Raw genomic sequence first — 25,992 nt, forward strand, 5'->3', positions numbered from 1 at the left:
GGCTTGCAGTAAAACAAAGCGCCAGCCCTCGCAAGGACAGGACACAACACAAACCAGCCGCACCACAGAAACAAAGGAGGCTTACTGGCAATTTCCGGACAGGAAAAACAAACTGGGAACAAACATAGAAGGTATTCAGCTTCATCTGCAACTAGGGAAACGCAAGGGAAAACCTTGAGGTACCACTAAGTCTGCAGGAGCCCGTCAAGTGACGAGGCTGTAGGGACACAGGCTTGGGCAGGGATGTCCAGGATGCCACAGGCCTCTGGAGACACCTGGAAATTAATGAAGTGTGATGTGCACACCCTACAAGGTGGCAACGCCAGGTCTAGGTGCAGCCTCAGGTGTGTGCACAAGGAGACGTGCAGGATGTGCACCGGTGCGTAATTTTAATGAACGTCAAAACATCCTATTGTTAAACAACTAATTGTTCAAAAGTGCCGAGAACTGACGTCTGCATCCCCCAAACTCCCGTGACAAAGCCTTAACCCCCTGTGGGATGGTATCAGGACGGGGGTGGGGGTGCTTAGGGAGGTCACGGGTCCTCACAGAAGAGGGGGACAGGGGAGATCACGGCCGCCTCCAAGGGAGGACACAGCGAGAAGGCCGGGAAGGGGAGGTGGCCGCCCCCTGGATCTCGGACTTCCGCCCCCAGAGCCGGGAGAAATCCGGGCCGCCCTTTGGCCCCATCCGTGGGGTTTTGTCACGGAGGCCCAAGGGACTGGGACAGGAAGTGCAGATAAATGAAATAGATGCACAGGTATAAAACTCGGAAACCCAATGCCGAGAAATGAAACACGTTGCAGAAAAAGTACACGTAGTGAATTACACGTTTATAGGAAGGTTTACAGCGACCCGCTGTCCTCCTGTGAGGTCACGAACACGCAGTCAGAGTATGGAAGCAGGCAGGCGGCACTCACAACTCCAGGACGGTGCTGCGGCGACCCGGGCGGGCTGGGGCGGGCACGGGCCTTAACTGCCAGCTGTACCTAGATCTATTTCTCACTCTGGTGTACAGGTCCCTGAAGGTCTGACAAATGTACGCAGGTGTGTCGCCACGACCACAGTCCCAAAGCACGCCCTCTGTGGCCAAGCCCCCCCAAGTCCTGGCCACCAGCCCTATCAGTTTGCCCCTCCCAGACCGTTGCACGAATGGACTCCTACCCCATGGAACCTTTCGAGCCTGGCTTCTTTTACTCAGCGCCACGCGCTCGAGATTCATCCACGTCTGGAGAGCATCAGTGTTGTATTTTGTACTACTGTGTAGTGGGTTCCACCGCGTGGATGGACCCTTTATTCTCCCATTTGCTAGCTGGACAGGCTGAGTTGTTTCTAGTTTTTGGTGGTCTCGAATAAAGCCACTATAAATACTTGCACACAAGTATTTCTGTAAACGTGTTTTTATTTCTCTTGGGTAAATGCAAGTTTCACTTTATAAGAAGCTGCAAACTGCTCACCCCAGGAGCTGTGCTGTCCCCCCCACCCCCCAGCCAGGCATGAAAATTGCGGTCGCTCCTCATTCTTCCCAGCACTTAGTCTGGAGGATTTTTTTTTAAGTTAACTTTTATTTTAGCTGTGCTAACAGATGTGTAGTATATCTTCCCTGGCATTTCCCTGCTGACTAATTGGGCATTTCCATGTTTTTTTTGATCTGTGTACCTTTTGTGGCAAGGTGCCTGTTAGAATTTTTGGTTCATTTTTTTGGAAGTTATTTGCGTTGTTACTGAGTTTTAAGAGTTCTTTGTATCTGCTGACTAAAAGTTCTTTGTTAGGTATGTGTTTTGCAAATATTTGCCCGCAGTCTGTGGCTCACGGTCATTCTCTTACCAGATGGTAGGTGCACAGAAGCTTAAATTTTGATGCAGTCCACCTCAACTTATCTTTCTTTTTTTTTTTTCAACTTTTCTTTCATGGATCATCCTTATGGTGTCATATCTAACAATGCTTTGCTTTACTCAAGATGACAGAGATCTCCCATTTTCTTCCAGAGGTTCTAAAGTTTTAGCTTTTCCTTTCAGTGTATGATAGATTGTATCTATTTTATAATTTTCATAAATTATTGTTAGTTTTTATACAACATTCAAGGTATATTTGGAGCTTCCCTTTTTTGCAGATGGATATTTGATTATTTTATTTTTATTTTTTAAAAATTTTTATTTATTTACAATAGTCACACAGAGAGAGAGAGAGAGAGAGAGAGAGAGAGAGGCAGACACACAGGCAGAGGGAGAAGCAGGCTCCATGCACCGGGAGCCCGACGTGGGACTCGATCCCGGGTCTCCAGGATCGCGCCCTGGGCCCAAGGCAGGCGCCAAACCTCTGTGCCACCCAGGGATCCCGGATATTTGATTATTTTAATACCACTTGTTGAAAAGACTATCTTTTCTCCACTGAACTGCCTTTGCATTTTGGTCAAACGTTAACTGGCCATATCTGTGTGGGTCTATCTTGGGAGTATCTATTCCGTAACTGATTATGTACCTGTCCCCTTGCCAATACCAACCTTGATTACAGCTTCATAGTAGGTCTGGATATCTGGGAGACTGAGTCCTCCAACTGTGCAAATGTACTTAATGTCACTGAACTGCACACTTAAAATGGTTAAGATAGCAAATTTTATTATGTGTATTTTATTTATCAGAGTAAAAAAACCCACAAAAACTAGTCCCAGCATACCTGTTCAGAACATGTTGATGACATGTTACTTTCATCATACACAAGTTTTTAAGCCTCATGGTAATGAAAGAAAGAATACAAGACTGAGTAGAGAGGAGCAAGGAGTTGAAGGGACGGTTTTTTGTTTCTCTTAAGATGAAAGAGACTAAGAATTTTTAAATCCTGATGGGAATAAGGAGGAGAAGCTCCTTATAATTTCACATAACAGAGAAAATTTCACATAGCAGAGAGGGGGGGTAACTGACAGCTTATGACCCTGTAAGGCATCAGGCACTGTGCTGGGCATTAGAGGCAAACATGGATGGATAGGACAATCACCCAACAGTACAGCAGACACAGCACACAGTAGGGCGCTGTGGGAGCACTGAGTGTGGGAAAGCTCTCAGAGTGGGATACGCCAGATGACAAAATGACAACAGTGAGAATAGGTGAAACTTGTGAAGCAACTGATGCGGGCCTCGATCCCAGGACCCCAGGATCATATCCCTGGGCCGAAGGTGGCGCCAAACCACTGAGCCACCTGGGCTGCCCTGTTTATCACATTTAGATGTATGATGGTTTGAATTAATTTTTGTATAATAATGCAAGATATGCATTAACATTTTTAACATACAGATATCCAATTTTTCCACCATCATTTTTTGAGGTCTATTTTCTTCAATTGCTTTTATTCCTTTGTCAAAAATCAACTGAACTTATATATACTTGTGAGCCAATTTCTGACCATTCTGGTGCACTGATTTACTTATGTACCTTAAATCAGTACCACATGGGCTGGAATTGCTGTGGCTTTATAATGAGCACTGAGGTTGGACAATGGAAGTCACAGAACTTGTCCTTGTTCAAACCTGTCTGGCCTATTCTATTTCCTCTGCAGTTCTAAATTAATTTTAGAATCAGTGTGTCAATTTTTACAAAAAGTTTGCTGGGGGGCAGCTCCGGTGGCGCAGCGGTTTAGCGCCGCCTGCGGCCCAGGGTGTGATCCTGAAGACCCGGGATCGGGTCCCACGTCGGGCTCCCTGCATGGAGCCTGCTTCTCCCTCTGCCTGTGTCTCTGCCTCTCTGTGTGTGTGTGTCTCTATGAATGAATAAATTAAAAAAAAAAAAGTTTGCTGGGATTTTGTCGGGACTTGCACTGAATCTATAGATTTGAGAATCTTCCAATTTATGAATATAGTGCATGCTCTCCATTCAGTAAGGTCTTTAATTTCTCTCAGCCAAGTTCTTTCGTTTTCAGTGTATAAGTCTTGCACATTTTTTCATGCATTTAATATTTTTTGATGATGTTGTAAATGGTATTTTCCCCAAATTCATTTCAACTTCCACTATCTGTTGCCAGTAATCTACAAATAATGGGATTCGTTTTTTGCATATTAATTTTGTACCCTGCAATCCTGCTAAGCTTAGCTCTTGTAGCTAACTAGTTCTCGCAGCTCTTTCTGTAGATCCCACTTGTTTTTTTTACATAGAGTAGTGGGTGTCAACTGACGGTGGTAATGTCCCTCGAGGGACACCTGGCAATGTCTGGAGACATCTCTGGTTGTGACAAGTGATGTGTGTTAACGGTATCTGGGGATAGCGGTAGGGGTGCTGCTAAATGTCCAACAACGCATAGATAATGCCACCCCTTCACCTCCACAAGGAATTATCTGGCCCCAAATGTCAATAGTACCAAGATTGGTACTATTATGACATACAAATGAGTATGTCATCTTCATAAACAATTTTACTTGGTATTTCCAATCTGGAAGCTTTTTTTCTTGACTTACTACACTGGCTAGAATTTCCTATACAATGCTGAATAGAAGTGCAAGACCTGACACCTCTGGCTTATTTCTGATCCAGTTTTTTGTTATTCTGTATGTCAGATATAGGCTTTTCAAAGATGCCCTTATTATTATTTTTAAATACCTTACTTATTGAGAGAGAGAGAGAGAGAAACACATGCACGTGGTGGGGATGCACAGAGGGAGAAGGAGAGTCTCAAGCAGGCTCTAAGCTCAGTGCAGAGGCAGATGCAACCCGAACTCACAACCCTGAGATCATGCATGACCTGAGCTGAAATCAAGAGTCAGATGCTCAACCAACTGAGCCACTCAGGAGCACCAAAAATGTTGAGGAAGTTTCATTTCATTCCTAGTTTGCTGACAATTTTTTTAAAAAATTAAAACATGATAAAATCCATGGTTTTTTTTCTGTGTTAAGATGATCCATATGCTTTTCTTTTTCAGTGTTAATAGTGTAAACTACATTAATCAATCTTCAAATGCTAAGCTAACTTTGTATTCCTGGGGTAAACCACACTTGGTTATGTTATTCTATCCTTTTTATAGTGTTAGACTCCACTTGCTAAAAAATGTATTAGAAGAATTTTGTAATTTTTGTCCACAAGAGATATTAGTCTTTATTTTTCTTTTCTAGTAATGTCTTTGTCAAATTTCAGTGTCAGAATAATGCTGTCCTTATAGAATGTTTGGTTAATACTTCCTTCAATCAGAAGTCTATGCAGAATTTGTATTATTTCTAGTTTTTATTTTTTAAAATTTTATTTATCTATTCATGAGAGGCACAGAGAGAGACAGAGAGGCAGAGAGGCAGGCAGAGGGAGAAGCAGTCTCCACACAGGGAGCCCGACGTGGGACTGGATCCCAGGTCTCCAGGATCAGGCCCTGGGCTGAAGGCGGCACTAAACCACTGAGCCACTGGGGCTGCCCTATTTCTAGTTTTTAACTATAAATTCAATGCTTTAATAGACATGAAGCTTTAATAGATATGAAACTATTCAAGTTATCTATTTTTTTCTTGAGTGAGCAAGCCATGGTAATGTCTTAAAAGGATTTTGTTCTTTTAATATAAGCTGCTGAGTTTGTGGGCATAAAGGTGTTCCTGTGTTCTGATTATCCTTTTAGCACTGATGTCACTTATTATTACTGATATTGTTAATTCATCTTTTTTTCTGGTTCAAGACGGCCAGGGATTTCTCTATTTTATAGATCTTCTCAAAGAATCAGCTTTTGTTGTCACTGATGTTCTCTGTTTTTGTTTTCTATTTCATTGGTTTCCACTCTGACATTAACTATTCTCCCTTTTTGTACTTAGTTTAGGTTTCACTTACTCTTGTTTTTCTTGTTTCTTAAGACAAATGGCTGAAATTATTGGTTTGAGAACTATCTTCTAGTATTGTTTTGACTACATTCCACAAATTTTTAAATGCTGTTTATTTTAGTTTACTTCAAAATTCTAATTTTCCTTCTGATTTCTCCTTGTCCTATGGGTAATTTAGAAGTGAGTCATTCAGTTTCCAAGTATTTAGATTTTCCAGGTATCTATTACTGATTTCTAACTTAATTGCATTGTGGTCAGAGAACGTATTTGTTTCATAGCCCAGAATACGATCCACCTTGGTAACTGTTCTTTACATACTTGAAGATTTGTATTTTGCTGGTACTGCGTAAAATGTTCCATAAATGTCCATTAGATCAAGTTGGTTGATGGTGTCATTGAACTATATCCTTGCTGATTTTCTGAGTACTTGTTTTATCATATGTTGTGAAAGGGGAATGGAAATTTCCGACTAAATCTACAACTCCAATTTACAATTGGGTTTTGTTAAAAAAAATTGATTTGCCTCATGTATTCTAAAGCTTTATTATTAGGTGCAAAGCTGTTTAGAATGATTACATCTTTTTTGATAAGTGTACTGCATCATTCCGAAGTGATTCTCTTAATTTCTGGCAGTGTTCTTTGTTGTGATATCCATAGAGGAACAGGCTTGCAGATGAAGACCATAAATCCAGTTTTACACATGTCTATACAAGATGAGGTATCTAACAACCAAGGTCTAAGAGTTCAGGAGAGAAGTACGGCGTGGAGATACAGTTTTGAATTACCACGGTGTCCCTACGGCATCTGTGCAGTGCCAGTCTACAGAGGTGCTGCATAAACATTTATGGAATAAGGGGCACCTGGGGGGCTCAGCAGCTGAGCGTCTGCCTTTGGCTCAGGTTGTGACCCCGGGGTCCCAGGATCGAGTCCCACGTCGGGCTCCCCACAGGGAGCCTGCTTCTCCCTCGGCCTGTGTCTCTGCCTCTGTCTCTCATGAATAAATAAACAAAATCTTTAAAAAATGTATTTATGAAATAAAAGATCTGAGGAAACTCTGGTCTCCAAAGTAATTACGCCATTTAAAACTCACCTGATCCTGGGTCACAGGAGGATAAATTCACAGCCTCCAAATTCAAATGAAGCGTCAACCTCTACCATGCTTTCTAGTGAGTCATGCACCAGGTTTTCCACAAGAACGATTTTCCATCTTTTCCACGCTGCTTAGCCCTTAGCTTACCTCGCTTCTGGTTTTCAGTAGATGTTTGTTTCTCTTGTTCTCGTGAAACAGAAGCCGTCAGAGAATTCCTTCACTTTCATCCCAATAAGCACACAAGGCCGCCTGCAACTGCACCCATCTTCCCTCCCGCCTTTACAATGAAAAGGGCTTGTCTTCTGGGTGTCATTCCCCTGCTGTCTTCCAGGGACTGATTCGTTGCTCTTCCCTCCTCTGTGCTGACTTTCCTGCCCCACGGGCTCCCTCCCGTCAGCTCCGAGCTGCTCAGAGGTCTCCCATGTAGAGCACCGCCACCCTGCACCATGGTTCTGCCTCCCACTGCTCTGCAGCCCGACCTCCTGAGTCACCCCAGCTCTTCACTGCCTTTTCCTCTTTCACCCCACACTCAAAGGAACTATGCTGGAAAGGTCCCAAGGTTATCGCATTGTTGCCAAGTCCAAGGTACAGCTTTTGTTTCTCCTTCTACTTCACTCTTCAGCGGTGCTTCCATTTCCTGGTTGCTCCTTCACCAAAGCCCGGTCAACGCCCTGAGGGTGGTGTTGTTTTTAAAAATTTTATATATTTGCTCTCCAGATACGGAGAGAAGAAGGAAATGAAGCAGGCTTCCTGTGGGGAGCCCATGTGTGACTCCATCCCGGGACCCCAGAATCACACCCTTAGCTGAAGGCAGATGTTTAGCCACTGAGCCGCTCAGGTGCGCCCACCCTGAGCGTTCCAGCCCCTCCTGCCTGCTCTGTGTCTGCTCTCTTCATCTCCATGCAGAGGACACCCATGCACTGAACCAGTTCCTGCACCCTGACCCTGCACACGGGGACAGTCTGTGCCAGCCTGGCCTGGTTCCCGCGCTCTGACCCTGCACACGGGGACACATTGTGCCACCCCGGCCTGGTTCCTGCACCCTGACCCTGACACGGGGACACACCTGTGCCTCCAGGACTGGTTCCTGCGCCCTGACCCTGCACACGGGGACACACCTGTGCCTCCAGGACTGGTTTCTGCGCCCTGACCCTGCACATGGGGACACACTGTGCCAGCCCGGCCTGGTTCCCGCGCCCTGACCCTGCACACGGGGACACACCTGTGCCTCCAGGACTGGTTCCCGCGCCCTGACCCTGCACATGGGGACACACCTGTGCCTCCAGGACTGGTTCCTGCGCCCTGACCCTGCACACGGGGACACACCTGTGCCTCCAGGACTGGTTCCTGTGCCCTTACCCTGTACACGGGGACACACCTGTGCCTCCAGGACTGGTTCCTGCGCCCTGACCCTGCACACGGAGACGCACCTGTGCCTTCAGGACTGGTTTCTGCGCCCTGACCCTGCACACGGGGACACACTGTGCCAGCCCGGCCTGGTTCCAGCGCCCTGACCCTGCACACGGGGACGCACATGTGCCTCCAGGACTGGTTTCTGTGCCCTGACCCTGCACATGGGGACACACTGTGCCAGCCTGGCCTGATTCCTGCGCCCTGACCCTGCACACGGGGACACACCTGTGCCTCCAAGACTGCTTCCTGCGCCCTGACCCTGCACACGGGGACACACTGTGCCAGCCCGGCCTGGTTCCCGCGCCCTGACCCTGCACATGGGGACACACTGTGCCAGCCCGGCCAGGTTCCTGCGCCCTGACCCTGCACACAGGGACACACCTGTGCCTCCAGGACTGGTTCCTGCGCCCTGACCCTGCACACAGGGACACACCTGTGCCTCCAGGACTGGTTCCCGCGCCCTGATCCTGCACACGGGGACACATTGTGCCTCCAGGACTGGTTCCCGTGCCCTGAGCCTGCACATGGGGACACACTGTGCCAGCCCGGCCTGGTTCCGGCGCCCTGACCCTGCACACGGGGACACACCTGAGCCTCCAAGACTGGTTCCTGCGCCCTGACCCTGCACACGGGGACACACTGTGCCAGCATGGCCTGGTTCCTGCGCCCTGACCCTGCACATGGGGACACACTGTGCCAGCCCGGCCGGGTTCCTGCGCCCTGACCCTGCACACGGGGACACACCTGTGCCTCCAGGATTGGTTCCTGCGCCCTGACCCTGCACACGGGGACACACCTGTGCCTCCAGGACTGGTTCCCGCGCCCTGACCCTGCACACGGGGACACACCTGTGCCTCCAGGACTGGTTCCCGTGCCCTGATCCTGCACACGGGGACACATTGTGCCTCCAGGACTGGTTCCCGTGCCCTGACCCTGCACACGGGGACACACTGTGCCAGCCCGGCCTGGTTCCGGCGCCCTGACCCTGCACACGGGGACACACCTGTGCCTCCAAGACTGGTTCCCGCGCCCTGACCCTGCACACGGGGACACACTGTGCCAGCCCGGCCTGGTTCCTGTGCCCTGACCCTGCACACGGGGACACACCTGTGCCTCCAGGACTGGTTCCCGCGCCCTGACCCTGCACACGGGGACACACTGTGCCAGCCCGGCCTGGTTCCTGCGCCCTGACCCTGCACATGGGGACACACCTGTGCCTCCAGGACTGGTTCCCGCGCCCTGACCCTGCACACGGGGACACACCGGCTGCACCCCGTCCCCGTCCCCGTCCCCGGGGCTGGAACGCCGCGGCTCCCCCGCCCCCCAGCCCGGGCCGAGAGGCGGCCCCGGGGAGCGCGTGTTCTCAGCGGGGAACGTCTTACCCGAGGGCTGCTGATCGCGCCACCCGGCGTCGGGGCTCTGGATCCGCCCCTCCGGCGGCCGCAGCCCGCGCTGTGCTCGGTTTCTCCGGCTCCCGGGACACGCGAGCCCTCACGCTGCCCCGCACACCGAGCCGGGGGCGTGGCGCACGGCCGCGGAGCAGCCGCACGGGGAGCGTCCGCGGGCACGGCCGCCTGGGGGACAGCGGGGCGCCGACCCGGAGCCAGGCCTCTCTCCGCCTGCCCGCTCCCTGCCGCGGCCGCCCGGAGCGCGACGACCGGAAGCCGTCCCCGGAGCCGCGGCGCCGCGCAGGCGCAGTCGGCGGCCCCGGCGCCGCGCAGGCGCACCCTCCCGGCGCAGGCGCGCTGGGCGGCCCCGGCTCCGCGCTCGAGCACCCTCCCGGCGCACGCGCACCGGCCCGGCGCGGCGGAAGTAAGGCGCCGGCGCTCTTCCGGGCTGCGCCGCGCCCCCGCGGGCCTACGTCAGGGCGTCGGGGCGGAAGATGGTGCGGCTCCGGGCCGGCGGTTGCTGAGCGCGCCGGGACGCAGCTGGCCCCGGGCTCCCCGCTCGGGCGCCCGCCGCGGGCCGCAGCCATGTCGCTGCTGCAGTCTGCGCTGGACTTCCTGGCGGGCCCGGGCTCCCTGGGCGGCGCCGCCGGCCGCGACCAGAGCGACTTCGTGGGGCAGACGGTGGAGCTGGGCGAGCTGCGGCTGCGGGTGCGGCGGGTCCTGGCGGAGGGTGAGGCGCGGGCGGGGGGGCGGGGCGGGGCGGGGGGGTCCCGCGCTCCCGGGAGGTGGGCGGGGGGCGCAGGGCCGGGCCCGCGGCCTCCCCCGCCCGCCGCCCGCCGCCCAGTGCGCGTCCGCGGCGGCGTCCGGGAGCCCCGGGGTGACGCCGGCCCCGCTGCCCCGCGCCCCCGCTCCTGGCGCCGCCGCCGGCCCCCTCGGGATTCCCTTGCAAGGTGCGGGGGCGCCCGCCTGACCAGCCCGGGCCTCGGGCTCCTGCCGCGTGTGGGGCCGCGGGCCGGCGAGCGTCCCGGCGGCCGCGCCCGGAGGCCCGCGGGGTGTCCGGCTGCAGCGTTCCCATATGCGTGTTTCCCCCAAGGCCGGGGTGAAGAGCGCAGGTTTGGGTGCGATCCGGTACGCAGAGGCGGGGGCCGCTGACGCCCGGATGCTGTCGGCCGCCCCGGGGCGCTGCAGCCGTCGCCGCCGTCGGGGCCTGTGCTCCGACAACACCGAACACTTGTGCCGGGTTTTTAATACGAGATTCACGGTGGACAGTAGGTGGATTTTGCCCTCCGGAACCTGGAGTTAGACGCACGCCCCAACGCCCCAGCGACGGGAGGGCGGCGCAGTCCGGGCGCCGGGGCGGGCCGGGCCGCGGGGAGGATGCCCGCCTCGGGCAGGAGGGCAGGAGGGCAGGAGGGCAGGAGGACGGGTGGGCCGTGTGGAGCGGAGCGGGAGGCTCACCAGGAAGAGGAACGAGGAAATGGGACCGGCCCACACGGTGGTGCAAAAGAACGCACTCCCTTTGCGCTCTGGGCAGGCCGGGAGATAAAAATACCTGCAGCGCGATTAGGGCCGGAGGTTTCCTCTTTACAGACGTGGCCGGAGCCTCGTGGCCTTTCAGGCTGGTGCGGCCTCTTACTGAACTGGAACGGTCGGAAACCCACAGGAAGCCTTTCAGGGAAAGCCGCAGCCCCGCAAGCGAGGCCGTCGGAGCGCGTGCTGTCTCCTGTAACGGCGGGGAAGGCTCCGAACCCAAAACCCTCGGGAAAAGACGTTGACGACTTCAGAATTCTTCGGGTTTCAGAAAGATCAAGAGTGCAACACCCTGTGTATCCCGGGATATTCCTACAGGAGTTGGGAAGGGGTTTAATAACCAGATAAATCATACGTCCCCAATTCAGTGAGCGAGTGTCTTTACTGTAGGGTAATTAAGCCTTTAAAGAGCCCCACCCCCCTCAGTTCATGTCACGTGTTGCCCCCAGATGAGTTTATGGTGGACCAGATTCTGCTTTCAGATGGTTTAGGGGAAAAAGCATCATTTTTCATCGGTAGCATGAAATGGGTTGTGGGATCCTGATAGCATCCCAATCCTTTGAAAATTGGTTTTAAGCTTTCATTTAAAAGGAAAACCAAGTTTTTTGGAAGTAATTCCAATGTCAGAGATGCTCAGTCTAAGCAGATCCTAGGATACGTTCTTAATGTTTCCTAGTTCTGGATTTTGTGCGCTCTTGCTTGCTTCCTACCGTCCAGATGACAGGTGATCGCTCTGCCAAGACGAGGGTTTTGCCACGTGACAGGAGTCCACCTCACTAGTGATTGTTTGACTCTGGCCACCCTGCTAGCAGTGTGGATGAGGTGGCGTGTGGGCAGCTCTTCAGAAGGTGGAACAAGTCCTCAGGGCTGTCCTGTGATTGTCGGGTAACGAGTTGTGTGTGTGCTGGAACACTGTGGGCCATGTGTGGTGTCAGTGGCTTCTGATGAACCTAATGTGGGTCCTTGGTGTTCTCTCTGGGGCCAGGGATGGCAGACTGCACACTAACTCCGGGCCAGCTGCTGCCTTGCCCTCCACCCCTCTGCCTCCTGGTCTCTGCTTTTAGAGAGACTGCCTGTCTTGTCGTGCTGGCCTTGGAGAGGGCACAGGGGCCATTTGGTGTTGACGGGCAGTCGCAGAGTTGTGCGGTAGGACTCTGGGCTGGAGGTTTCAGGAACCACTGGGATTGGTGTGAAGGAACAGGATCATAGGTTGTCAGGACATCCTCTATAGGGATACACAGTGTAGTACGTTTTAATTTTTGTTTATTTATTTATTTATTTTTGATTTTTTATTTATTTACGATAGTCACAGAGAGAGAGAGAGAGAGAGAGAGGCAGAGACATAGGCAGAGGGAGAAGCAGGCTCCATGCACCAGGAGCCCGACTTGGGACTCGATCCCGGGGCTCCAGGATCGCGCCCTGAGCCAAAGGCAGGCGCTAAACCGCTGCGCCACCCAGGGATCCCCAGTGTAGTACATTTTTTAAAGTTGATTTAAAAAGACAGTGGGGCAGTTGTCGCTCACTGATAGGGTAGCATATAGCACACAGTTCTTTTCACACAGGAAGTGGGCCTGAGCCCTCAGCCCTGTGGTTTGGTGGTCTTGTTCTGAGTATCCTTCCTCTGGACTACTGTGACTGCTCTCACCCAGGGAGGATCTTTTCTCCAGACACCCCAGAGCACAGAATACCAAGGTCTTTGCTGGGGGGGGGCTGCATCGTGGACAGCTGGTTCTGGTATTCACAGCGGTGGTTCAGTCTTGCGTCTAATTGCCCTCCCTTAGCTCTCCTAACCGCGTCCTCTACGTTTGCACCTTGGTCACCTGAACATCAGCCTCTTACCCATCATGCCTGACGCCTAGTACAAAATAGCGATGATAACCAGCACAACATTGGTGGAGTTCTGACTGTTTGGCAGGCGCAGCCCCTGGTGCTTCCCGTGGTCTGTGATCCTGACAGTGGCTGACGGAAGGGCCATCAATAGCTGGCCAGACATGCGAGCCAGTGAGCGATATGCTGGGGGTATCTTGTGTCACCCACATGGTGGTGCAGGTCCCCCAGTAGAGTGTGTCCTGAGGATGTCATGGTGAAAGAAGCAAGTGGCAGTGCACCTGTTGGTGGAGCTTCCACAAGTGAGTGTTGCCCGGGAGCCAGGATGGGAGCTGAGCACCAAGGCTGTACCACTCCTTCTTGGTCTGTGCCTCAGTTGGCAGCAGTATCAGGCACGCGTAACTTCTCCAGCTTCTGTGTGTCAGTATGCAGGTGCTTGGAGCAGGACATCATGGGGGAGGCCACCGTGGGGGAGGCCACCGTGGGGGCGGTTATTGTGGGAGGAGGTAGCCCTGTGGGGAGGCCACGGCGGGGGTGGGGGTTGGCACAGGTACTGTTCAAGGGACACAGGAAAGAAAGGCTGCTCGCTGTTCCCTTGGCCTGGCCCATTCTCTCTGTGGACTCCTGCCGTCCGTCTGTCCACATTGGCCCGGATCCCTGAAAGATCTGTGGCGCTCACATGAGGATAAGAGATGTAGGTAACAGGGTGTCTGTTCCTTAGAAACAGTGTTGATTGATAGCACGCCATAAGATCTCCCGGATGCTCCCGGTGCTGTGCTGCTGCACCACATTTCCTGGTGCTCACTTTCCCCCTGTCCCCCGAGTCCATGACCCTACGTGGAGGCCTTCCAGACCCCTGTGTCTCCATACCCTGCTCCTTGCAACGGGCAAGAACTGTGAGGGCTTGTGTTGATTTGCGTTTCTCTGACTCGTGAGCTTGAGCGTTTTCCAGTGCTTGTTAGGTTTTTCAGACCCCTCTTCTGGAATTGTCCATGGATGTCCTGTACCTATACTTCTTTTAATAAAAAACCATTTAAATTGAGTTATTGACATACAGTAAAATGTACGGAATTTAGATGCTTTGATAAGGGCTTACACCCATGTGGCCAACCACCTGTCGAGATACAGAACAGTTGAGTGACCCAGGAAGCCTCTCGTGGCCCCCAGCCGCCTTCCCCGCCTCTGCCAGCCGCCCGCCGCCAGCCACCAGCTCTGAGTCCCCCTCTCCCAGAGCAACGTGCACGTGACGTCACACCCCAAGTGCTGTCTCTGGTTCTGAAGTTCCCGCTCTGGTTGTGGCTTATTCATCCGCTCTCCTGCTGATGGACATTTGGGTGTTTCCGCTTTGGGCTGTGATGAATAAATCCGCCAAGAACACTCTTTCACAGGATTTTTTTGTGGCCATGTGTATTCTCTCAGGTAGAAACCCAGGAGTGGAATTTTTGGGTATAGGATGGAGGTGGGTCTCACAGAACAGGGAGCAGACAAGCCCCCTCCCGCCCAACCACCACCAGGGCGGCCCTGGTGAACCTTCCCCACAGCAGCGTGGGAGTTCCTGACCTCGGCGGCCACCCATTAGTACTGTCACTTTGGTTAGACTTGTTCTTGTGTGTGTGCTGTGGGGTCTCTCTGGTGTGGGATTTGCATGCACCTGACGATACCATGTGGAGCACTTTTTCTGCTTATTAACCAGTTGTATGTTTTGTTTTGTGCCTGAAATGCCCATTAGAATCTTTTCCATTTTGAATTGAGCAGGAGTTGTGGGAGTTTTTTTTATTGCAGATATGAGTCATGTATGAGATACACCCATGCACGCGTGTGAGGAGGAGGAAGTAAGCCATAGACGGGGTCGCTTCTCCCCAGCCGGGCTGCCTTGGGAGGCGGGGGCCCGGTCTGGGCGGCTGAAGTTTCGGTGCCTACCTCCAGATTGCAGAACGTGTACGGTAAAGTGACGGCATCTGGCTGTGTGTTAGCAGTGCCTGCCCTGTCACTTCTTGATGTGTTGCATGCAGCAGAATCACTATTTTTTTTAAAGATAGGTATTTTTATTTGAGAGAAAGAGCCAAGCAGAAGGAGGGGCAGAGGGAAGAGCAGGCTCCCCACTGAGCAGGACCCCGGGATCATGATGTGAGCCGAAGGCAGATGCTTTACCTCGGTGCTTTACCTGCTCAGCCATCCAGGGGCCCCAGCAGTGTTGCTACTTTTATTTGAACTTTCAATTTTGAGATAATTGTAGATGTATTTACTTGTAGTTTTAAAAAATGACACCAGAATACTTTGCCTGTTTCCCTGGTGTAACTTGTTGAAAAACTAGAGTCAGTGTCTCTACCAGCACCTTCACATTGGTGTAGTGGAGATGTAGAAGCCTCCATCTCCACAAGGACCCTCCTGTCCCTTCACAGCCACACCTGCGTTCTTAACCCTGGGAACCACTGATACGAGCCCTCTCTACAGTTTTGACATTTGTGGTATCCTTTTGGAATTGGCTTTTTTCAGTATTACTCTCTGGAGACCATCCAGATGGTTGTGTCCATATTGTGTTCATTTTTAATGGTGATTATTCCATGGTGTGGCTGGACCTCAGTTTATTTAATCATTTACCCAGTGAAGGACATCTGGGTTTTGTGGACATCCAGTGGGACATCCAGATGTTTTGACTATTAGAAGTAAAGTTGTTGGGGGATCCCTGGGTGGCTCAGCGGTTTAGCGCCTGCCTTTGGCCCAGGGCGCAATCCTGGAGACCCAGGATTGAGTCCCACGTTGGGCTCCTGGCATGGAGCCTGCTTCTCCCTCCTCCTGTGTCTCTGCCTCTCTCTCTCTCTCTCTCTCTCTCTCTCTCTCTCTCTATCATAAATAAATAAAAATCTTTAAAAAAAAAAGAAGTAAAGTTGTTGTGAACACTTGTGTGCAGGTTTTTGTGTGAATGTAATTATTTTTCTGGAATAAGTGTCCAGGAGTGCAGGTGCCGAGTTGTGTGTTTTCTGTTAGGAAACTGCCAGCCTGTTTTCCAGAGTGGCTGTGCCACCCACCCATATGTCTCACAAGCAGGGGATGAGTGTCGTAGCTCAGGCCACAGACGTAACGATGCCGCAGACTGGGCCATAAACAACAGGAATTTATTTTTTCAGTTCTGGAGGCTCCTCGTCCCAGAGGCAGGTGCCCGCAGCGTTGGTTTCTGGTGTGGCCTCTCCCTTGGCCGGCAGGCGGCGGCACCTTCTCTGTGTGCGTGGCTGCAGAGAGACCCAGGCCCTACTATATGACTTTATCTCTTTAATTTTTCCTCAACACACCATATGCTGATACAGTCACCCTGGGAGTGAGGGCTCAACATGTGGAGTCTGCAACCACACAGCTGAGTTCTTTTTTTTTTTTTTTTTTTTTAAGATTTTATTTATTCCTGAGAGACAGAGAGGCAGAGACACAGGCAGAGGGAGAAGCAGGCTCCATGTGGGGAGCCCGACGCAGGACTCGATCCCGGGACCTGGGATCATGCCCTGAGCCAAAGGCAGACGCTCAACCACTGGGCCACCCAGGGGCCCTGAAAAAGGAATTTTAAAAAACCAAGTAGCATCTACATGTCCTTCACGACACAGGCCCAGAGATGCTGAGCACCGTTTGTTAGGGTTTGCAGGGAGTGCTGAGCCCCCCAGGTGCCCCCGCAGCTGAGTTCTTAACCAGGAGTGGCCCAGTGTCAGCATTTTGTGCCGCGTTTTTATTTGCTCGTTGTAGCAGGTGTGTAGTGATTCCTTACTGTGGCTTCCGTCTGCACTTCTCTAGGGGCTGACCATGCACCCTTGCGCACAGAATGTCTCTCTGTGTTGTTTGCCTGTCGTATAATTGTGTTCTCTTGCCCCTGAGTCTTGGGAGTCCTTTATTCTGGAGCGAAGGTCTCCATCAGACAAGTGGTTTACAAGAGTTTTCTGTTAGTAGCTTGTGTTTTCATCTTGAACAGAGTCTTTTGCAGACCTACGGTTTTCAGTTGATGAGGTCACAGTACCAGCTTTCTTTGTGCAGCTTCTGCTTTTGCGGTCACGTGTGGGAACCCTCATGCCCAGCTCCAGCTCATGCTCATGAGGGTGTTTCTCCTACGTTTTTATAGGAGTTTCCTACTCTTACATTTGTATCTTCTGAGTTAATGTCAGTTTATAAAGCATAAAGTTTATGTCAGACTTCTTTTTTCCCCCCACTGGTCATTGCAAATGCCTCCACCGAGTTGATTTTGGACCATTGCTAAACATCACTTGGCACATTTGTGTGGCAGTTTTTCGGACTTTCTAATGTTTTGCATTGGGATCTTTGAATCCATTCCTCCATTAGCACCACACAGTCCTGGTTAATGTTGCTGTATAACAAGTCCTGAAATTGGATATTCTTTTTTAGGAAAAACTTCAAAAACAAAGAAAAGTAGAAAGAGTAACAGAACAAACACTATCCGTAATTAATACAGGCCAGCTTTTAAAAATCACATATGACTCCAGACCTTTTACAGAATAAAACCTCACAGATACTGTGAGAAGTTCTGTTGACCTTCTACGCCGACTGCAGTTCCTGCTCTCCAGAGGCAACCACCACCATGAATTTAGCGTCTGTACTTCCTGTTCATCTTCTTTACTTTCTCTGCAAGTGTGTGTGTTTGTAGGCGATACATAGCATTGCTGCTGGCACGTTAAACGTTCTGTAAATGTGTTTCCATATTAGGAGATGCTTTTCGCTTAGGATTTTGTGGTCCTCATCTGTGGACTTGCTCATTACGCATTTTGATTTCCCACTACGTGTCACGTGCTGTTCTGGGTGCTGGTGGGAGAAGCAGTAAACAGGTGTCCAAATGGAAGGTGTTGCTTAGTGTCAGGTGTGAGAAAGTAGTAGGAAGAAGGAACGAAATTGGTTCTAGGAAGCGGCTGGGACAGGGTGATCCGCGGGGTGGAGAGCAGAGCCTGAGCAGTTGGGGGGCAGGTGTCCCAGGTGGGCTTGTGGTTCAAGGGAAGGCCTGGCAGAGGGGCTGCAGAGGGGCCAGGTCACCAGGACCTTGTAGCCTCCTGACGCTGCTCTTTGGCCCTAGAGGCTTTTGGTGGAGCCCTGGGGACCGTTTGGCTTTATACTCATGGTGTCTGTTAAGTAGGAACAGTTAGCTCTTCCTTTCTGATCTTTAGGCCGTTGCTTCCTCTTGCTAGCTTGCTTGTGCTGGTGACGGTCTCCGGTGAAAAGTATCGCATGCTCCGCAGGTAGCCCTGCTTTGGTTTTGATATTAGAAAGCACCATCAAGGCTCACGTTGGCTGTAGGTTTTTAGTAGTTACCACTTGTCAGATTGAAGAAGTTCCCTCTGATTCCTAGTTTGCTGAGAATGTTTCGTGTTACTATTTTGAAAAGTCAGGGGTACCTGGGGGACTCCCTCGGTGAAGCGTCTGCCTTCAGCTCAGGTCATGGACCCGGGGTCCTGGGATCGAGCTCCACGTCGGCCTTCCTGCTCAGCGGGGAGTCTAGTCTGCTTCTCCCTTTGTCTCTGCCCCTCCACCTTGCTTGTGAGTGCTCGCTCTCTCAAGTAAAATCTTAAAAAAAGAAAAGCAAAGTCAAGTTTTCTTGTTGGCAAATACCTTCTGTGTGTCTGTTGAGGTGCTCTGTCCTGTTTGTGTCCTTCAGCCCAGGGATTGTTTTTCGGTGTTGAGCCACCCTTGCATTCCTGGAGTGGGTCCCGTGCAGCATCATCCCGGTTAGCCGTTGCCAGACTCGCTCTGCTGGTGTTTTCCTGGGGGCTTTTCTATCTGTGGTAATGAGTGCTTGCCATCTGTGATTCTCTCTTTGGCCTCAGGTGGGTTGGCAACTATTTTCTCCTGTCACTTAGGAAGGACTTTGTGCAAGATTGCCATACTCATTCCTTCTGAAAATTTCATAGAATTCACCAGTGAAGACATCTGTTTTCTATTTTTATTTTGTTAATGGATTTTCAGTTATTTCCTTTCATCGGTTTTCTTGTATGGACTTACTATTTTCATTTTTATCAGGTATGTTGAGATAAAACTGTGACACAGGCTGCACATGTGGATGTCAGACACGTTAAGTACGTCCAGCACATAGACACCTGTGTACCTGTCACCGTGGCCAAGGTGGTGAACGTCACCCACAGTTTTCATCCTTCCCCCCTCGCAGCCCTTTCCTTCTCCCGCCCTTCACCCCTGGCAGTCACTTGATGTTACTATAGCTCAGGTAGTATTTTCTGGAGCTTCCATAGGGAAATCATAGGAACGGACACTTTTTCCCCTCTGCCTCCGTGTCGGTGTCTGTTAACACCAGTGCCATCCTGTGAATGCTGAGTTGTGTTCCTCGTAGGGATGATCGGTGTGTCTGTTCCCTGCTGAGGAGCCTGGGGCTGTTCTAGGGCGATCACACGTGATGCTGCGGGGACCCGTGTGTGAGTGTCTGGATGTGTGCCTCCATTTTTCCTGGTAAATGCCCAGGGGTGTGAAGACAGGGCCGTTGAGCCAGCTCACCTTTACCTTTGGAAGAAACTGCCAAACTGTGTTCCCACAAGCAGTGTAAGCACTCAGCGGACCCACATCCTAGACCATAATGGACTTGGTATGGTCCATTTAAAGAACAGACCTTCTAATTAGATGGACAGTGGGATCCTTGCGGTTGAAGTGTCTCCCTAGTGGTTGCTGGTGTTGAACATCTTCTCATGTGCTCACTTCTCCCTTGTGTCTCTTCAGGAAAGTGTCTTTTTTTATATATATATATATATACTTCACCCATTAAAAATTTTGTTAAAAAAAATTGTTGTTACTGAATTTTGGATTTTCTTTATATTTTTCTGGATAGAGCCCTTTATTGGGCCGGTAACTAAAAGTCCATCTAGCGTCTTTTCACCCTCTCCACAAGGTATCTAGAAACCAAAAGTTCTTTACTTTGATGAAGTCCACTAGTCATTGTTTTCATTTGTGGATCATACTTTTGTTCTTATGTTTAAGAAATCTCTAGGATATGTAGAAATATAGTTTTTTGTTTTTTGTTTTTGTTTTTTTGAGAGAGAGAGCATGAGGTGGGGTGGGTGGTGCAGGGGCAGAGGGGGAGAGAGAGTCCTAGTCCTAAGCAGGCTGCATGCCCAGCACAGAGCCCGATACGGGGCTTGATCTCACAACCCTGAGATCATGACATAAGCCAATGGATGCCCTCATCCGACTGAGCCACCCAGGTGCCCTGAATATCACAGTTGATTTATGAATGTTTGCATATGACCTATGATTGCCCTAAACTGTTTTATTAGTTATAATAGCTTTTGGGGGGTAGGTATCATAGGTATCACGATGTCAATCTACAAAGTCACGTTGGATGCAAAGAAAAACATGTTCACTTCTTCCTTTTCAATCTGATTGCACCGGAGGCGCTGATTGCACCGGCCAGGACTCCCAGTTCGGTGCCGAGTGGCAGTGGTGAGAACGGCTGTCCTCACCCTGTCCCTGGTGCTGGGGAGAAGCCCTGGGCCCTAGCACCGAGCGCGAGGTTGGCTGTGGGTCTCTCGTAGACCCCTGGTACCAGGCTGGCAAGCGTCATGTTCCCGGTCAGCTGAGAGTGCCTCGCTGCGTGATGTGGTTTTCCACCGCGGGGAACTAGAAAAAGCTAAGCAAGTTAAACCTAAAAACAAGAGAATTACATTGATATTCAAATGTTTATCCAGCTCTACTCAGTCATAACGCATTATCTTTTTGCGTGTATTATTAGGTTTGATATGGTAACATTTTATCTTACGTAGAATTTAGAATTTGTTAAGCATTCTTTGTTTACGTATGATACTGGGTGTACTTTAAAGTCTTTTTTGGGCATTGGGTGGTGCTGGCCTCTTTTATTCTGGTTGTTGGTCAGTCCTTTCTTAATTTCTCTTTCTTGCTTTTGCTCTCTCTGATCAGTCTATACAGAATTTATCAGTTTCATTTTCTTGTTTTCAGAGGCTTTGGTGGTGTCGGTTTTCTCCATTCTTTCCCTCATTGATCTCGGTTCCTATGGCGATGTCCCTCCTGTCTCTGACATGGGATATTTAAAAGACAGGATCATATAAATTACGGCCATTATTTTTGTGGAAAACAAATTACCAGCCACAAGTCCAACTTGTATTTCACCTAGTGAAGATATTTTTAAAACTTAATGTTGAATAAGCCAGAGCACTGAACTGATATGTTTGTTTTTCTAATTTTCAGGAGGGTTTGCATTTGTGTATGAAGCTCAAGATCTGGCAAGTGGCAGAGAATATGCCTTAAAGGTAATCAAGGATGACATTTCTGTGGGTTTTTACATTATCTTAAGGAGATCTCTAAGTGACACTGTTTCCAGAGATTCATTTCCATTATTTAGTAAACATTTCTTGTTTACAGTCTGTCCCATTTGTTCCTTCTGAGGGGAAGCCATCAACGGTCTTAGAGGACGTTAAAGCTGTGCCTTCCAACTTTGTGGCACGGTGACCTTAGTACCAGCTGCCAGAATGAGGGGTCCACGGAGAGGGGGGTTTTGAAAGCTACTGGTGTGAAATGTGTCTGCACAGCTTGTCTGCAGATAGGGGTCACGGGGTGGGGTCACCTGGGGTGCGCAGCAGGCCTGGCGGGGTCCGTGGGGGCTGTCGTGGGCTGCTGCTGAGGCACTGACGGACCCTGGGGGTCGGCACCATAGCCCACATCTCTGCTAGTGTCTTCTCCCTTTTTCCTTGGTTGTCTAACTTTTCTCCAGCCTATTGGGAGAAAAGATGCATATTTTTAGTTTTCCTTGTGTCCTTGGATCATAAAGGACCATTTTCAGGGGTCTTTAACCTTCTGTCAAGTTTTTGCAGGCCAGATGTTAAAGCACAGGTAAGCAGGTTCCACTTTTAGGTGGCATTGTGCTTATTCTCTTGGGTGTAGAGTAGAAAGAGAAACCCTCCTTAATCTTGTCTTGTTATTTCCTGATACAGAGATTATTGTCTAACGAAGAGGAAAAGAACAGAGCCATCATTCAGGAAGTTTGTTTCATGGTATCCTTTTCCCAGGGCTGAGAGCGGGTGCGGTCACATAGGGAGGCCTGCACCGCGCTGTGGCCGCCTGCTGCCGTGGGGCTCCTCTGATGCTAAAGTTGGCCTTCTGCTTTTCACTGGACCTCTTAGTGGAAAGGAGCTTTATCCCTTGGTCTTTGCTCCTGGGTGACAGCAAGAGATTCGGTAGCTTTGGGAATGGAGGTGTTCTGAGCTAGAGCGTAGGCCGATGCCCTGCCCTCCACCCCTTCACGACCCCGACGTGGCCCACGGTGCCCGGCCACGAGCTGTGCTCTGGTGATGGCCAGGGCCCGTTGCTGGGCCTGGTGCCACTGGGCCCCAGTGTCACTTCTCAGCCGCACCATGTGGTCCCCTCGCCCCGCCCAGGGCGCTTGGGCAGTCGGGTTTCTGTTGCACGGATGGTGGATGTGTGGGGCTCTTCTTGCGGGCTCTCCACTTTGGCACATGTTCTCCCTCAGCAGGGGCCTTGCCCTCTGCTGTCAGAATGTGTTCTCTTTTCTCTCTTGAAGCTCTGTCTGCTGTGAGCCCGCTGGCTGCCTGAGCCTGCGGGTCCTCGCCTTGCAGAGGTTCGGTGGAATCCACGCACCTCGTGGCCTCCCACACGCTGCACATGCCCTCTGTCTGCTGTCCTGCCTGGCCTGTGGTCAGGTGTGTGTGGCCTCCGTGGTGGTGGTCTTCATCCCCACCTTCCCTCTCCTTTCCCTCTTCTACCTGCAACCTGCCTTTCTAGTCGCCCCCACCTGCTATCCATCTTTCTGCTCCGACATGCTGGGATTGTAAGGTAATTTCATTCAACATTTTGGCTTTAGTGTCTTAATATTGTATGTATATTTGTTTTTAAATGTGCAGACTTACGCATTCTCCTTTAACAAGACACCTGCAGAAAAAACTTTCTGGCCACCCCAATATTGTCCAGTTTTGTTCTGCAGCGTCCATAGGGAAAGAGGAGTCGGACACTGGGCAGGCTGAGTTCCTGCTGCTCACCGAGCTCTGCAAAGGTAACATTTCGTTGGGGTGCGAACCACAGCGTTGCCACCTGTTGGAGTGCTGAGCTGTAATAGGGAGGGGTTGCAGCCTTGGCCCTGAGGGCACACGGCCCAGTAGCCTCAGGCACTCCCTGTATTCTTAGGAAGGAAGACTCTTTAGTTCATTCACAGGAGTGGGAAGGACCTAGGTGCCTTCCAGAGAGTTCCAGGGGCAGAGTGGTCATGTGAGTATCTGGATGGTGCCAAGGGAACAGAGGCGTGGGATGTGCCTGGTTCCCAAGGTAGGGCTGTGTCTGTCTGCACTCATGGGGCATCTGCCCTGGGGGTGAAGAAGTAGCCTGTGGGCCAGGTGGAGAGTGCCCGCCCCACTGGAGCTCCCATCTCAGAGAACAGTGGGGCCAGGACTCTTAAGGCCGGGCAGGTGCAGAGGCCTGGGCAGGTGCAGAGGCCTGGCCAGCAGGGCCTGGAACCAGAGGCAGGAGCCCCTGGGCATCGTGGGTAGAGTGCGCTTGGGCCTTGGTCAGCAGGAGCGTGTGCTGGGAGAGAGGAAGCCTGTGCCCCACAGCCACAGGGCCAGGTGTGCTGTGCCCACGAGAGGGGCCCTCAGAGAAGGAAAGGGTGGGGGCCGTGAGTGGTGACACCTGGGAGGAGTCGTGTCGTAGCTGGCAGAGGGTGGAGGCGCTGAGCACTCTGTGGACAGGTGGCAGGTGGCAGGGAGCCAGGGCAAGGGAACCACCCCGGGGTGGGGGTCCCTGTCTAAACACAGCGGAGTGAGGTCCTCATAAAAAGAGGGTTTTGCTAAACATTCTTTGTTTTCTAAGAAAAGCCTGCCACAGCCGGCTTCTCACGCCCGTACACTTACTTGTTCTCTCTTAAAGGCTCTGCAGGGTCCCTTAGTCCATCCCACGAGATCCTCAACCAGCACCCCCTTCGTGATGCATACCTTTCCTTGACCACAAATGTTGGTGTACAGAACTGCCGCGTGTCTGGCGTGTGAGCCCAGCGATCCTGTGGGTGGGGATGGGGTGCCGTGTGGAGGCCCCAGCTGGCACATGCTGGGCGGCGTGTGTGAGACCACACGCAGCTCCTCATCTGCCCCATGGGCTCTGCTGCTGGTGCTGTGTGTGCCTCGTCCTGCTTTCCGTAGTTTGTGTGTCTTTGGTTTACGTATCATGTCTTCTGTTCATGTTCTGGGTGCTCAGGGTGCTTCTGGATTCATCAGGACCAGTGTGAGCCATCTCGCTAAGGGCACCAGGGGTGGGGCCTGGCAGTGGCAGCTCATAGCCCTTGCCCTCGTGGGGTGGAGTGCTACTCCATGATGGAGCAAACCCGCAGAGCGCACCCCTCGTCGTCCTGGGAGCGGCGGGAGAAGCTTGGGGTGCTTGCAGGGTGGGTGCTGAGCGCTGCAGGGTGTGGGAGTAGAGGGTGGAGGGGATCTTAGGGAGGGACGTGGGTGCCAGTCCCACTGACGGCGGACCTGGATGGGTGCCCACCGTCTCCCACCCTCCCTGGTCCTCGCCCCCGTCTTACCCTCCACCGTGCCCTCTCCAGCCACTCTGCCACCTTTGAGGTCATTACTTTTAAGAAGAGCCCTCCTGATTCTCCCTGGATACCAGTGGCCAGTGAGCCACTGGCATCGTGATGCCCCTGCTGTGGCCTGGCTCCTGCCCATTATCCCCAGCAGCGTGGCCGTCTGTCCGTCATCCCTTGTTCTGGACCCCTCAGCAGGGCCTGGTGGGGCCTGTGTCCTGCCTGCGTCACGGGGAGGAGCAGGCAGTTATTCCTGAGCGCGCCCCGTCCTTCTGAGGGTGGGGTGCACGGCTGGGAGGTCGGCCTGGCTGGGAGAGGGTGGCCGTGGGTCGGTCCAGGGGAGCAGGGCCGGGCGGGCTGGTGTGCAGGCCTGGGGGGGGTGGGTGGGCTGCCAGAGCACACACTCCCTGGCAGACAGGTCAGCGGGCAGGAGTGCGCAGGTCTGAGCCCTGATGCCCTGACTTGGGACTGCAGAGGTGATGACAGGGCGAAAATCTCAGCCCCCTTGGGATGTGGGCAGCCCATGCCGTCTGCCCAAGGGCTGTGCTATCTGCAGAGCACTTAGAGTCTACTTGACGTTAAGCCACTGCCGTGTGCAGGCACAGGTTCACTGACTCACCCAGACAAAACAGACTGCAAGCAAAGTCCACAGTGAGGGTTGGGTGGTCCCATGTTTCATGGAAAAAGAGGCCGAGCAATGGGTGTGCATATCTATAGGCTCCCTAGAAGGTGACGCGTGAGCCAGGAGCTGCAGGAGGCGAGAGAGGAAAACCATCGCAGCTGAGAGAGCGGCATGTGCCAAGATCCTGGGGCCTGTGGCTGGAAGGGAGTCGGGATGGGTGGCAGGAGACGAGGCCTGTAGGGGTGGTAACCACCTTGGTTCTGCACTGAGGGTTTGGGGCCTGGGGATGGAAGGAGCTGGAGGGCTGAGGCAGCCTGGGCCTGGAGCAGAGGGCAGTACAGAGCCCAGGGGAGGGTGGGTTCTCGGAAGAGGCCCTGGGCAGGGGCCAGAGGCAGGACAGGGCTATAGGTTAGCATGCGGAGGCATGTGGGGGGGCGGTGGCCTGCAGGGGGGGCTGGGACATGGGGCTGCTGTTCCCAGCAGGCGTGCCCGTGGTCACAGAGGACTTAGCCCTGCGTGTGGCGGAGCTTCCGGCCCCCACGGCATCTGCTGGCTTCCCTGCCCCGTGTCGGGGACGGTGGGGTCCGCAGCTGGGGGCCAGCACGTCCTGTGGACAACGCACCTTCCGCGGGGCATGTGTTGACCGTGGTGGGAGGCTCCCGGGCCGGCGACCATGTGCTGCCTCAGAAAACGAGGTGTCTGGGGGGCGTGCGTGTCGAGTCCTTTGTCTTGTGGCTGCGTCTTGGCCTGGCTGCGCGAGGTACAAGGCCGGCTGACTTCCGGGCGCCTCCAGCCGTGCGGCCGGCGCTGTTCCACG

The 25,992-nt window shown here is 52.3% G+C and overlaps 3 protein-coding genes across 50 annotated transcripts in view; 1 reads left to right on the top strand and 2 right to left on the bottom strand.

The window, feature by feature from the left end:
• TMEM175 (transmembrane protein 175) overlaps positions 1-11,399 on the bottom strand; it is a 22,997-nt gene extending 11,598 nt beyond the window's left edge. For 2 of the 5 annotated variants that reach the window (XM_025438494.3, XM_035714662.2), the window contains exon 1: positions 9,667-9,943. The gene's annotated coding sequence lies outside the window, so the exon portion shown is untranslated. Of the gene's footprint in view, positions 1-9,666; positions 9,944-11,130 lie in introns of those variants that run through there. The other 3 variants (XM_025438491.3, XM_025438487.3, XM_025438490.3) reach the window with 3 other exon arrangements.
• Positions 1,882-9,654, bottom strand: LOC125754791 (uncharacterized). 30 transcript variants are annotated; one of them, XM_049108078.1, is made up of 4 exons: positions 9,288-9,654; positions 8,718-9,234; positions 8,354-8,509; positions 1,882-8,145 (listed from the first exon to the last, which is right to left on the bottom strand). In XM_049108078.1, the coding sequence occupies exons 1-4, from the start codon at positions 9,483-9,485 to the stop codon at positions 7,706-7,708; spliced, it is 1,311 nt and encodes a 436-aa protein (XP_048964035.1). In that variant the 5' UTR covers positions 9,486-9,654; the 3' UTR covers positions 1,882-7,705. The 30 variants fall into 30 exon arrangements, with proteins under 30 accessions (XP_048964035.1, XP_048964029.1, XP_048964037.1 ...); XM_049108072.1 differs by having other exon boundaries at positions 1,882-7,989; positions 8,042-8,145; positions 8,354-9,234; XM_049108080.1 differs by having other exon boundaries at positions 1,882-7,989; positions 8,042-8,197; positions 8,458-8,509; positions 8,718-9,654.
• The window catches only part of GAK (cyclin G associated kinase), a 55,530-nt gene continuing 39,667 nt past the window's right edge, over positions 10,130-25,992 (top strand). For 2 of the 15 annotated variants that reach the window (XM_025438469.3, XM_025438470.3), the window contains exons 1-4: positions 10,733-10,940; positions 21,217-21,278; positions 21,960-22,019; positions 22,921-23,035. In XM_025438469.3, the coding sequence (XP_025294254.1) occupies positions 10,748-10,940; positions 21,217-21,278; positions 21,960-22,019; positions 22,921-23,035 (430 nt within the window). In that variant the 5' untranslated portion in view covers positions 10,733-10,747. Of the gene's footprint in view, positions 10,403-10,497; positions 10,623-10,732; positions 10,945-13,267; positions 13,332-14,873; positions 14,973-20,812; positions 20,880-21,216; positions 21,279-21,959; positions 22,020-22,546; positions 22,686-22,886; positions 23,036-25,992 lie in introns of those variants that run through there. The other 13 variants (XM_049108062.1, XM_025438471.3, XM_025438476.3 and 10 more) reach the window with 13 other exon arrangements.

The sequence above is a fragment of the Canis lupus genome, chromosome 3 (assembly GCF_003254725.2).
Source record: "Canis lupus dingo isolate Sandy chromosome 3, ASM325472v2, whole genome shotgun sequence".
Lineage (NCBI taxonomy): Eukaryota > Metazoa > Chordata > Mammalia > Carnivora > Canidae > Canis > Canis lupus.

Excerpts from the sequence above, each read along its gene's own strand:
- LOC125754791 (XM_049108067.1), bottom strand. The coding sequence starts at position 9,485 with ATGTGCAGGGTCAGGGCGCAGGAACCAGGCCGGGCTGGCACAGTGTGT. Across the intron at positions 8,510-8,717 it reads AACCAGTCCTGGAGGCACAG|GTGTGTCCCCGTGTGCAGGG; the intron begins GTGTGTCCCTGT and ends TTGGAGGCACAG.